Source organism: Lichenostomus cassidix, chromosome 7, assembly GCF_008360975.1.
Source record: "Lichenostomus cassidix isolate B80296 chromosome 7, HeHo_3.0, whole genome shotgun sequence".
NCBI classification, from domain to species: Eukaryota; Metazoa; Chordata; class Aves; order Passeriformes; family Meliphagidae; genus Lichenostomus; species Lichenostomus cassidix.
The window spans coordinates 15665491-15678999 of NC_139488.1; the positions used below are offsets into that span (position 1 = coordinate 15665491).

Sequence of the window (13509 nt, forward strand, 5' to 3'; positions counted from 1 at the left end):
TCCACAAGGATCAGCGGGTTGCTTCCCACTCAGCTGACCCGGCAGGCCAGCAGCCATTTCGCAGCGCTCCTCTGGGCGGGGGCAGAGAGAGCAGCTGCAACAACGCCCAGCCTGCCTCTAGGCAGCACGACACTGTTTCTCCCCCTAAGCTGCTAGAGAGGCTCCCAGACACACTAAAAGGCTCTGCGGAGGCGGAGAACGTTCCTTCTGGCCCGACTACAGCCTTCCCCGCTACAGCCCCAGCGGTGCGCGGCCCCGGCCGCCTCCATTTTGTGCTGAGCCGCGCCGCCATTCCGGAGCCGAGGCGGGGCGCCGCAGTGGCGCCACGGGCGGAGCCGCGGCCCGCAGCAGCACAGGAGAGGCCGCGCTGCAGGGCCGCTGCTCGCCTCCTCCTGCCAGCAAAACCCAACCACTGCCTCCCAGGCCCTACCCAAACCCCCCCACACTCGGCACAGGCTAACTGCACCTTACTGCGTAAACGGGCAAGAGAAGATGGCAGCTAGAGCCCCTTGGGATTCCTGAAAAAATCCTCATCTTTGCAGAAATCCCGACACCTGACAGCGCCGCTGCAGATACGTACTGCCTCTATCCTGAGGTCGCCATCAACTGGAACTTGCTATAGCAGCGCTTTTGAATAATCGGCCTTTTGGAGTTGTAGTATTTCTCTCTTAAGGCACAGTTTTGGAGTGGAGCCCTCCCATGCATTCTACTGCTGAGCAGCAGCAAGCGTCCACAAAATGCGTGGCACCACACCTACACTCAACTGTGGCTAACTGAGAACTACCCTGTCCCCAGGCACTACAATCCTACACTGTCTTCTATTCTGACGTGGGAAAGCTTACAGGCAATAGGGCCTCAGCAACTTTCCCTGAGAAACACGCTCTCTAGACACTCATCCGAGATCACTGCAGAGCAGTCTCCTTTTGCAAACTACAAGAGCTTATTAGGTCTGCAGCGACCACAGTTACACTCAATCCAGAGTCTGAATAATTGAGTTTTCAACATTCTTTCCAGAGGACTTTACACACCGTACTTCAATACAAAATAACCATACACTACCAGACACGTGCAACTGGGACAAGGTTTGTTCGCAATTCAAGTGCATAGGCCCTCCCACATTGCAGTAGTGTATCACTCCAGAAAAAAGTTGAACTAGCTAAAATATTCAGGCAACCTGAAAAAGTAATGTTAGAAAGCAAACAAATCCAAATAAACAGAGAAAATGCCTCAGTCATAAGCTATTATAAGCGTATTTAATACCCTTTTTGCTGATCTTAAAGTTATTTTCTGAAGGGTATGAAGAACTTTCCCCCCCTCCCACTTCCGCACCCTGCCCCAAAGTAACTCTAGCTCCCATCCTCCCAGAAACAGCCCCAACATCTTCTCTATACTACGCACCTTATTCAGTCTACGGTATTTCTGCTAGAAGCAAAAGAAAACAGTTATTTTTACTTAGTACAGCTCGCTTTCATTTGCAGTGACTATCAGGCAACCATTTTTTAATTAAAAAATAAAAAAAAAAGAAAAAAAAAGAAAATAGGAACCTGTCTTCATTCCCACTAAAAACAGGACTTTGAAGGTAGGAAGTAATCAAGTTCCTGCTGATACTCTGAGGATGCATGAATTTCTTAATAATTACAACTTGCTTTAATCAGAAACATATTTAACCAGTTTTGTTAGAACAGAAAACTAGAAAAGCAAAATTTCCCCATTATGCTTAACATCCCACCCCTTATAACTGTAAGTAATAAACTGCAATTTAAAGTTACTCTGCCAATACGGGGATGAAGAAGGTAGAAAAAAAAATACATTAATATATAAGATACAAATGGTTAACTTGGGTTTTCTCCATCTTTCCCCCTTAAAACTACTTTATTTTTAATAAAAACCATCCTCTCACCTGTGAGGATCGTCTTCCTTTCCTCTTGTAGTCTTCCACTTCTCTCTCTTCTTTAATAGCAGCCATTTTGGAAGGGTACTCTAACTCGGCCTCTCTTTTAGATCTAGGAAACCTAGAAAACAGGTTGGATAAGTCAGTACTTACCCCAATTCCTGTGACACAAGGCCTTCTCTGGCCTCAATGCACAGGCGTGGCTTTACAGGAAGAAAGGGGTGAAAGTAGAAAAGAAGTCCCCGAAGTATTTAAAAGGGTAGAGTAAAAATCCTCAGCCCATTTTGCTGATGATTAAAAAGAACTGTAAAAATAATGTCAGCTACCCTAGTAAAAAGCTCACTTAACAACTGCTGGAATAACTAGGTACAAGCTAATGCTAAAATCTGTAGCAAACCTTTATCTATTACTGTCTTACAGAAGTATTCTGAGTACAACTGATAAACAGCAAGCAAATTCCACCTTCCATATCCAAACCCACTACATAAATTTTCTTCTGGATTTTAAACCCCCTAATACGTAACATTTTGAAAGCACTGCTATAGTACAACTATTTGACGTGTAACCTCTTGAAATCAGCAACCCAGCAGTGTGGAACACTAGAAGATGTCTTGCACAGTTCCTGTATTAAAACACATTTTCCACTAGGAGTAGTGCAAGAACCCTTTACTGATGCTGCCTTTCAACATCAAGAACTTTAACAGCTGATCCTGAGCAATCTATAGCACCAGACACCTTCATTACTTTTTCTTCCCTATTACATATTTGATTATTACGCTATACTATGTAATGTGCATATCATTACAAAGAAGAAGTCTTTTACAAGGTAAGCTCAGTACATGAACCCATACCTACACATTCAAAAAAAAAAAAAAATCATGCTCCCTTTGGCCTTTTTTCCCATAAAATTTTCTAGAATCATTCAGTTACTTGTCTTGGTATTAATGTATTGATATCTTTGGCCAATATTCACGACTACTTTGGACGTTTCTTGAAACTTTATTACAGTAGCCAAAATGCAATACTATTAACTACATAACATACTTCAGTAGAACTATACTTGTGCTGCACTTAAAAGCTACATATTTACAAGATTACGTGTACTCCTGTGGGGATTTTATTTGTTTGGGTTGTTGGGGGGTTTTTTGAAGTTTTCTTCTTGCAAATTTTGTTCCTGCATAGGGAAAGGCAGGCAGGTCTCTACTCATAAGCAATATGTGCTGTTATTTGAAGTGGAAATTCTTAAAAGTAACTTTGTGTTAAAGTCCAACTTCAAATTAAACTCAACTGTGCAACATGAGTATTGTAATTTAATGTATTACCAATTTTAAAGGTTTTAAAAAGTAATATCGAAGTGTTTGTATGTATTATCTTCAGTTCCTCTCTACACAATGTTAAACCTGCCCTTGAAATCCTTTAATTCAAACAGCAGTTTGACTTAAGAGGTGTTAGGATATTATGTATTTCAACTGAGATTTTCAGGTTTTTGTCATGTAAGGGAGATATGAAACAGAACATTAACACTTCAAGAGCTTTCTGTAAACTAGCTGCATGGCAAAATAAAACTTTAGGAATTGTTAGGGAGGAAAGAGATAACCTTATTTAAATACTTTTTCAAAGTAATGGGAAGTATGCAATCCCTTTCTGATGTTGTCACCTGCTGCTTTCCCCAGTGATGCTCCACGCTGACCAACATGTAGCTCCCAGGCATGATCTCTGCCCCAATGGCCTCTGAAGGCCTTGAGGGTTAAAAAGGGAGTTGTCTTCTTGCTAATGCACACCATCAGCTGAGGTGGAACATAGCCATGCTCAGAGCTATTCCTACTCTGCCTTAACTTCAGAAAGTTGTTAAGGCTGACAGCACTAGATTTTTTAAATTCTTATCGCCAACAAAATACTCTGTTAAACGCTAAATAATAATATTCAGACCACTTTTACTATTAAATACTAGGTAAACTAGCATTGAGCAATTATATGCTGCAACTTAACTACAAAACTTAAAGCAGCCTCCAAGCAAATCTGCTACTTATAGTGAGAAAAATGTCACCAGAACATGTCTCATCACTCAAAGGAACTTACAATGCTGCGATATGCCTTACAGGAAACAAGAAACTAACATTAACAAGACATTACCAAGATGGAAGTTTACCTATCCAATCAGAGAACACTATGGAAAATGCACTGGTCTTTGCTGTAAGCAGCTGATGTTAGACCTAAAGTGCACAGAGTAGGGTGTTTTACCAAACCTAAAAGTTAAAGCAGGGAAACAACAGATGCGCAGTTCTAAGTGCATCGGTAGTGTATTCTCAACACCAATAGGAAGGTGTGCCTGGAAAAACCCAAGATATTAGCTTAGTATCTGCTATGATAGGTTTCCAAGCTTTACTGAAGCATGTTCAAATGCTTTGAACACATCATCCCTCCCAGTTAGTAAACCCTGAAGCAGCTAAAACAACTGACTGCCTCTATGAAAAGGTTGTTTTTAGCTGCTTTGCTAAGGGACCCAGTTTCTTCTGTTTTTAATGTATGAACAGAAACTGGTGTGACCTGTTGGTTTCTCTCATCTTAAGGTTTCAGCTTTCAACGAAGCGAGTACAGGCAAAAAACCTGCACTATTTTTCCTTGCCATACTCTGAAACACGTGAGCAAAAAACCCTCAGGTTTAGCGGAAAGAAAAGCAAGGGGAAAGTAGATCGACTATTTCCTTCCAAATAGGGCGGGGATGATTGCTCTAGATTTGTGGAGGACTGCTTCCTCGTGCTGCCCACCAGGGTCACAGCCACCGAATGTCCTGGGTTTCTGCGTGTGTGGCTGGGGCAGCGGAAAAAGCAAAAAAACTCTTTACGTTTCCTTCCCCCACCTCCCCGGGCAGCAAAGGCTCCCGACACGCTTCAACTCCCTCTGGGCAGGGGTGAGAGACATTAGCGAGGTGCTGCAACGTGTACCAGCGCTCCTCTGAGAGAAGCACCGTTCCGCACTAAACGATTGTAATGCTTTTAAAGTCGGTTTCGAGAAAAGTGAGGGTGCAGAAAGTGTGTAAAGAATATCCCTGCCGCACTACTCCGGATACCTTACACTGGAGGGGGGGAGGAGGGGAAGGGAGGGTAAAGGAACACGGGGAGGGCAGAACAATGACATAGGCACGTGCAGGGCTCGCTGTGCCCTGCTCCTACCCGAATACGCGCCCAGGTGTTTCGGTGTTCCCAGGATCGCTGCCAAGGGCTCTGCTGCCCAAGCGCTGCCCCGGGCCGGGCCCCTCTCACCACGCGTCGGGGCGCTGCGAAATGGCGGCCGCAGCCCGCGCGGCGGAAGCGCCGCCTCTCCCGCTCCCTCCCTCTTCCTGCCCGCGCCGCCATTGCGGAATAACGCGGCGTGTCGCAGGCGAAAGCGGCTCTGGAGCGCAGCAGGAACGCTGCAGGGAGACGGCGGCCGCTGGCACCGCGTGGAGCTCCATGACGTGCTGCCGCCAATTTCCCTCCACCCCGCACTTTCCCGCCCGCAGGCTGGAGCAGAATTCGAGCCGCTCCAGCCCGCGCGGCGCGGGAAGAGCCGCCTCGCCTTCCATCCCCGCCCTGGCCGATGGCGGGGAGCCCGGCGCCCCGCGCAGTTACCTCCATTTTGTGCCCGGGCTCGGCCAGCGCAGCGCCAATATGGAGCCGGGCGGCAGAGGAGGGGGCGGCGCGGGGTCACGTGGCGGCAAGGCGGGCTCGGGGCGGCGCGCGCGCTGCGGCCGTTACCGCTTTTCTTCTCAGGGCCCGCAGCCCATCCCCCCCTCCCCCCGGCCGCGAGCCCCGCGCGGCGCCTTCCCCGCCGTGAGGGCAAAAGGGTCGGGAGCGAGGGAAGCTGGGGAGAGGGAAGGTGCGGAGAGGGGTAGGCGAGGCGAGGAAAGAGAAGATATCACCGTGCCGGCGTTCAGCGACAGCGCCTTCCCGCCCTGCTCGGTCCCACGCCGGCCGCCGGCCCCGCGCACGAACCGCCGCCCGCTGTGGGGGTGGCGGCGCCGGCGCAGCCGCGACCAGCACGCGGGGCGGCACCGCCTCCCGCTCTGGGGCCGCCCCCGCCCGCCCCGCCCCCGCCGCCCCGGAGCCGCGGGGCCCCGTGAGGGAGCGCTGGGCGCCGAGGCGGCAGCAGGTACTCGATGGGAAGGAGAAAAGGAGGAAATGCCGCGTTACGGGGCGCTTCTGCGGGAGTGTCGCGGTGTGCCTGAGGCGCCTGGGACCTTCTCAGAGAAGTTGTTAGTCTCCACGTACTGTTTTTACGCTGGAGATGCTGTAAAGAGGCAGCTGAACAGAGCTCGTTCAGCGCTTACCCTCTGAAATGAGCACAGCTTAGTCTGTTTCCGGATAAATACCAAAACAAGTCCAAGAAGTCAGTTTCACAAACTTCCCCATGCAAAAGCATTGCCCGTAGCTTTTAATGGCGCTTGCCATCAGAAACTAGCAGAGTTCAGGAGAAAGGGTATTTTGCGAGAATTTCATACAGAATAAAGCATAGTTAAGCACGTATATTACAATTTTTTCGTTACCTGAGAAATGGCATAAGGACAAGGAGTGTTATAAAAATTTACTGTTAAAGGCAAGGTTTCTTCAGTTTCGGTTATCCTCGCATTACTACCAGTGTCTATTTTAGTATGATGACCTAACCTTAACGGGAGGAATTGGCACTTACCCCTTTAAAAATATCTTTATGCTATGTAAAGGAGTAAAAGAGTTGATGAGGTTTTACTGAATCACTGAAAATTTAGTATTAGCTATTAATTTAATTTCTTTATTGTGTCCTGATGTTTCTTAAAAAAATCATTTATGCAAAAGTTTCCAAACCTGTTTGATTAAGTAGACATAATTTTCCTAATGCGGTAGGTCTAGAAATGTTCTCACTGGTAATTGTCTACAGGGATTGAAACACGTTTTAAAATCATTCCAGTATCTTTGAAAAGGTAGATGTCTACGTAGAAAGTAAAACACACCGAAAATCTCATAAATCTCCAGATACTCCTTGCACTGAGGCCAAAACGAACATTTGCTCATCTTCCTTTTCTCAACAAAGTAAACAACACAACTTTTTGTTTAAAATAAAATTCTTCATGTATGTTGTTTGTTCTCTTGCCTCTGCTAGTCCCAGAGTGACAGTACCAAGAGACAGATAATGGTACTGGCTAAATACCTCTCTTAGTTTCAAAGGTTTTTGTAGTTTACCACAAGAGCTGTTTTGCCAAATTTGAAGAATTCTTTATTAGTTTGATTGTCATTCATTTCACATCTAACTGTTTCTCATGGAGGCTGATTGTCTTGCAGTTTCATTTGGTTGCACAGCCATAGGCAGATCACATTTGAATTCTACAGTTTCAGTTCATGATTGCCCTCCCCTATGTGTAATCAACTATACCGAATGTAATAATAATATAATACTGTGCTTGCTGCACTGAAATAAAAGACAAACCAGTAAATGAGGGAGATGCACATTTTACAAAGATTCACAGCTGCATATGGAAAGCATACACAAGTTTGAGGGCTTGGACAAAATTATAATTTTGATTTCAGGCAAACAGTTTTCTGCTAGTGAAGTGTTTTCTAGTAAAATATTGCTCCCCATTTTGGGTCACCAATTCCCTTAAGTGAAAATGTAGCATTTAAAACATTCGTATCTGTCCTGGCTCATGCAGTTCCATAGTGAGATGGACCTTCACATTATGTAGCAGATGCAGTATTGGTCATCTATGCAGATGGCTAACATGCTTTTCTTTTCACTAGCAATGTTTGCAAACATGTACTCTCCTCTTTGTAAGCCAAGGAAACATTAGTGTGTGTCTAGTTTAAAAAAAAAAAACACAACAAAAAACAGTGGGAAAGGCTTTTAGCTTGTATATATTTATGTGGCTGGAATGTCAGTTTCACTTCATTGTCCTTTCTTTGTTGTGGGTTTGTTGGAGGTTCGTCTTGTTTGCTTCTTATACAGCATTTGTTTTTAAAGTGAATCTTAGGATAGGTAAATATTGTTCGTGAAACTGTCCAAAGTATTTTTTAGTATTACACAGAGCTTAAGATGTGAATATGAAATTGATCTTGAACTCTGGTCTCCAGAATAGCAATGTTAATGGAGCCAATTCACTGAACTAAATATATTTGCTATAAAACTCTGAGACTGCAAATGGACTACAATCAAATGGACTCATTATTAATTAAATGTTAGTACTGTCATGGTTTTGCACATAGAGATTATTTGAACATATTTAAGTTTCATATTGTAAAAAGGATGCAGGCTGCAATTTTGATGAGAAGGCCAGAGTACTATATAGCAAAACATTCATGTAAGCTTCAGGCCAAAAGACTGTTGAACATTCAATTCTTTTTTCTGTGTTGTAGAAATATGGTATATTTAAACATTGGCAAGTGTTACTGGAGACACTTGACTATTGTGCAAGCAACTGCAGCTTCTGCTGTCTTCTTCATTTGGAAACAATTGTTTTCATCTCTGAATTTGATTTAAAATGCTGAGCTTTGCTAAACAAAGAATAATGTGCTCAAGTCTGGTAACGTTTTGGCAATTATTGTATGCAGTACAGGGTGCATGAAAACCTTTTACTTAATTAATTTAATTGAAAAATACATAGAGCCAATACACTGATTATTTTAAGTATGATTATTCCACGGCATTTGCTTTATTTCAGTAATTGTTAAAACTCTTCATAGATATACACAGACACATACATATGTATATTTGTATACACACACACTCCAGAAACAACAAAACCTAAAGACCTTTTCCACTACGGATTGTGCCAATCAAGTGTCTTGTGCCCCAGAACTCTGGCAGTCTCTGCAGGACTTAGTTGCAGTGGTTTGAGAAAGCTTTCTGTCTGCTTTTTCCTATGGAAGTTACAGAATGCATGCAGACACAGCAGCTGCTTCCATTTGCACTCTCCTGTATTAATTTTAATAATTGATGGAGGTGTGTTTGAAGTACTACACCAGCCCATGAGCTAATTTGAAATGAAAAGATATATACTTACCTACCAGCCTGGTGCAGGTTTAATAATCTCCAGCAAATATTTTGGAAATAGCACCAAAATCTTGTGACTGTGTCCATTTCACTCCATCTGTCAGAAACCTTAAATCAATTTTCCATGACTTCTATTCCTCAGGAGCTATATCTGAGATCTATGATGCAGGAAATGAGAGAGATCAAATGATTTTTAGCAGCTAGCTCAATTAAAAATACTTTTAAACTGCTTTCCCTTTGTATATTTTGGTTTCATTCAGGGTCACAGGATTATTTCTTTCTACAAATTGTATTTCTATTTAGAATGTTTATTCTTTATAATATTTTATATTCATACCAGATATGTAATATGGAAAATAATCCTGCATTTCTGATTAGTATAAATATGAATAGTTTCCTAAACATATTTCCTTTTTTGTTCTGCTCTTCTTTGTCTGTTAAATCTCAAGCTATTAGATTCTGTTTTATTCCATAACCTGCTATGTCTATGTTGTATCTGAATTTTCTTTTTAAAATTTTATTTTCTTGAACCCATCTGACATAAATTAAGGAAAGAAGTGTGCATTAGCAATGACATTAGGACTAACCAAACAATAAAACCTCTAGCAGTGAGAAGAAAATAGCTTGCTGAGATGCCATTATAACATAGCTGGCTCTGTAACTTGTGCCCAAGATTTTCACATTTATTGTCTAGGTCTTAGGATAGGAGGAATTCTGTTACTAGCAAAATTATGCCCTGGACAAAGTGTAAAGTTGTCATGTTGAAATGCTAACAATCATATTTAAGGAGCTTACTTGAAATAAAGAATCATATGCCTAACATTCTGGGCTGTTTGGCAGCCAGAATGGCTGGGCTGTTTGATTTACCAAAGGCTCTAGGGTAAGACTGGGGCTTTCTTAAAAGCAACATTCTTTGTTTATGCTAGCATTTTTTATGTTAGCAAACATACGTTTTCTTTAAATGTAGATTAAATAGAAAGGAGTTTATGTATTGCTAGAGGAAAAAAAGAACGTGATATACAGTTGAAAACTCCAGGTGAAATGGAGTTTAATATGTTATATTTGAGATGTCAGTGCACAAGGAGTCAGCTGTTCTAAAATTTGTGTAATAAAATCATCACAGCTGGCGAAAAGATGGGAAAGAAAGACAAGATTTCTAGAATAATTTTTAATTGTGATTCACTTGTCTACACAGGAAGAAAAAAAAAACCCTGAGATGCAGAAGAAAGAAGAAAAATGGAGGATGTAGCAGGTAATATCTTCTGTTCTTGAAATCAAAATTGTGAAAAATAATATATAATGATGCTTGATCTTAAGTGTTCATTCTTTGTTACTAAGATTTGCAAAATACTAATTAGAGGTAATTGTACAACTAACTAAGCATTAAGTATTGTTTGGTACATTTTATTAAGGGGAGAAAACTGCAGGTGGATTTCCTGCTCGTGTACGTATTTGAGCAAGAGAGCAGAGCATAGGAAATAAATCTTGTTCTTCCCTTGACTGCAATGCAGATCTGGCTCTGGGAGGAGTTTCCATATCCGCACGGCTCAAACACATGGTCAGTGCTCAGCCAATCGGGAGCATCACATCTGGCACTGGATTTGTGTGGCTCAGAATGCCTCTTTGACTGCTAAGCAGGAAAACCTCTTCCTTTTTTTTTTTTTTCCTCCTAAATTGAATTTGCACACATTCTTCACACTGTGATTTATGTCAAACATAGTTATAACTGTTTATCTGGTACATACTGTAGCTACTCTAACAACCGCTTTGCTAACATCTGTCACAAACAAGATTAAAAAAAAAATACAGCTACATAGATGATCCTTTTCCTGTACTGATTCTCCATACTATGCTCTAAGCTGCTAGGATCATGCTTTTTGATGACATACTATGGTTTCGTCTGTTTGTAAATTGTACTTTACTTTTAAGTATCACAGCCCCCTGCAAGTCAGCTATTTAAAAATGCATTGAATTGATTTTTTACATAATTATTTTCTGGTCTGTTGCTGCTGAAAAACAGATTATTTTTATAAAAAGTAGATGAGATTTTTAGGTTACTGTGATATAAGGACAGATGAACAGTTCTTTATATAGAATGAAACGTGAATAAGGTTATGTCTTTCAAAAGCTGTCAAAATAAATTCAGAATTCCAGAGGGTAATACCATATGTGCTGATGTTTGCATTTGGAACAGGAATTAGGGATTTGGAATTAGGACATACTTGTTTTTAAAAAATCAAGTCTTCATAATGAATTCCTCAAAAGCTTTCTTCTTTTCCCTAACATAGAAATTTTGTATTTAGTTAGAAATATATATTGCTAGATACAAAATATTAAGCCTTAAACTGTGAGAGGTTGAAGTTTGAACCCATATCATAAGGATTATAATGTTTCTGTCAAGTATCTTGCAATTCTTTCTCCTTACTTTTAATGGTTGTACTGACCAATACCAGTGGAGATGCAGGGCAAGTAGAAAAAAACTGCAGAAAATGTCAAGAACCAACCTGCTCATTAAGGCTGATTAAATCTCTTAATTAACAGAAATATATTGAAACTGCTGAGAGAATATAGCCAAGGGTGAGGAAACTGCAGCTGGTAGTAAGTCATTTGTACATTCAGAGACCTCAAGTGTTCGAGCTGATGTATTCCATGGAAAATTGTGTTGTTAGTGTAAAGAAATGCCCTGTAATGCATGGAATGCTGGCATATTTACCAGGGAAATGACTACACATGCTCATTTACCAAATATTGTAGGTCATGTACAATAAACATAATCTGAAAATGCTACCTAGTGGAAAAATTTATGGCAATATATAACTTGACTACATTTCTGCCTTCAGGACAAACACGGTTGGAATTCATTGGCCTTATTATTAATCATTTTCTGTGTGTTAATAAGACAGTGATAATGGAAGCAGATAGATTATACATGAGAGATCCGACATAAGGATAACTGTCTAATTCAAAAGAATGTATTAACGTTTAACTTTCAAACAAGTTACTTCATATAGATGGGAACGATTCAGATTTTAGGTGTTGATAATTTGCTTTTGGAAAAATGACAAAAATATTTTTTGTGCAGTGTCCCCAAAAACCTGTCACTCAGTGAAACGTAATATAAAACTAGTACCTTTTAAATGTTTGCAACCATAGCATTGTTGTAGTTGTATCATGTGGATTTAACATGTATTTAATCAATCTACATTATCTGGGTGTCAGAGGACTTGGTTATATTATGTTGTACCAGATATAGTTAAAATGTAGTTTGGTTTTGTGGTTCTTAAGGGATTTAATAAACAAGCTGTCTAGCAATGTCCCCAACATATACAAAATACTCTGGAAAAGGCTCTAGAATTGTGAAATCAGATTCTTGTCTGATGTCTCATTCTGCTTGCGCTTTATGTTGCTGAGGATAAGGCCTGCAATCTAAGGAGACACGAGCAGTTGGCAGAAGTGTCCATTTTCATTTTCTTTCTGGGAGCCATTTCTGAGGCTTGCTAGTAAAAACATGCAGATAAATGGGTTTGTTTGCTTCACTTCAGAGGGGCCACCTCGAAGAAGTGTCACCTGGGACTCTGTGACTTCAGAGTTTCTTTTTAAGTCTAGTCAACCAAAAGAGCTGTATGATTTGGAACACTTGCTGTAGTTGTACCGCAGAACTTCTTCAATTTTTACATCTATCAGCATACAGGACTTTATTTAAAAATAAAGGTGCTTATAACATGTGAATATAGAAAACACACAGCTTGCTATTTCTGTAAGTTAAAATTGCCATTATATCCAAACAAGAATTAATTGCTTTTATATTCCTTCATATGGACATGTGCTTACCCTTCAGTACACCTGTTGCTTTTACCTCCATCTTGTGAAGCTAGCTATGGGATTAAACTAATTAGTTATTTTTATTTCTGTTCTGCAGTCTGGTGCCCAAACAAAGGTTCTGTCTTCTCTATTTTTTTAGCTTAACACCCTTGCAAGGGTTTCAGAAAGCAGACTGATGCAATTATATAGCACATCCCAGTGGAAAATTAGGACTATGTCAGGCCTGGAGCAGAAAGGCAATATTCCAAGCTGACTGCTGGAAACCACAAATTTTGACCATTATTGCAAAACTTGTGATAGGAACACAAAGAAGAGTATTATTAGCCAGTCATGGCGTATTAAATTATACATGACTGCAGCACTACTGAAACATCAGATACCAGCCTAAAGCTCTTCCTTTTTCTGTTTTGTTCACTTTAACGACAAGAGGCAAACTTTCCTGGTTTGACCTTTGGAATAAATCTGTCAATATTGATTTTAAAATCTGCATACAGTCCAGTTTTTGAACCCAACTCCTTTTTTTTAAATTTGTTTGGTTTTTTCCCCTGTGAAATCAGTACCTGAGGTCCCAAGTATGTATGTTTCCAAGTGGTTTACATGTACTTTGATCTTAGGATGCTGAGGGAATTGGCAGTATGTAAGCTGAAAAATGTCTGTGCAAGTGTCATCCCATTATTAGGGTTTTAATTTAGTAGTATTCCAGTAAAAATAAAACATAAAGTTTAGTCTGTTCTAGAAAGACTCCTATACATATATGCACTAGCAATCTTCTTTACTCTAATGAAAGATAATTACTG

At 41.0% G+C, this 13509-nt stretch overlaps 1 protein-coding gene and 1 long non-coding RNA gene across 23 annotated transcripts in view; one reads left to right on the plus strand and one right to left on the minus strand.

Annotated features, from left to right (window-relative positions):
• The window catches only part of HNRNPA3 (heterogeneous nuclear ribonucleoprotein A3), a 31787-nt gene extending 25855 nt beyond the window's left edge, over positions 1 to 5932 (minus strand). For 10 of the 18 annotated variants that reach the window (XR_014853456.1, XR_014853455.1, XR_014853454.1 and 7 more), the window contains exons 1-3: positions 5793 to 5932; positions 1901 to 2012; positions 1399 to 1422 (exon numbers count right to left, since the gene is read on the minus strand). Coding sequence is in view for 12 of the 18 variants with exons in the window: in XM_085066374.1 (XP_084922500.1) it covers positions 1399 to 1422; positions 1901 to 1966 (90 nt within the window). In the remaining 6 variants the exon portion in view is untranslated. Of the gene's footprint in view, positions 1 to 1398; positions 1423 to 1900; positions 2013 to 5064; positions 5193 to 5502; positions 5640 to 5792 lie in introns of those variants that run through there. The other 8 variants (XM_085066372.1, XM_085066369.1, XM_085066365.1 and 5 more) reach the window with 7 other exon arrangements.
• A 4153-nt stretch (positions 5933 to 10085) lies between these two features.
• The window catches only part of LOC146434614 (uncharacterized), a 265691-nt gene continuing 262267 nt past the window's right edge, over positions 10086 to 13509 (plus strand). For all 5 annotated transcript variants that reach the window (XR_014853460.1, XR_014853461.1, XR_014853458.1 and 2 more), the window contains exon 1: positions 10086 to 10142. This is a non-coding gene — a long non-coding RNA (uncharacterized LOC146434614). The remainder of the gene's footprint in view (positions 10143 to 13509) is intronic.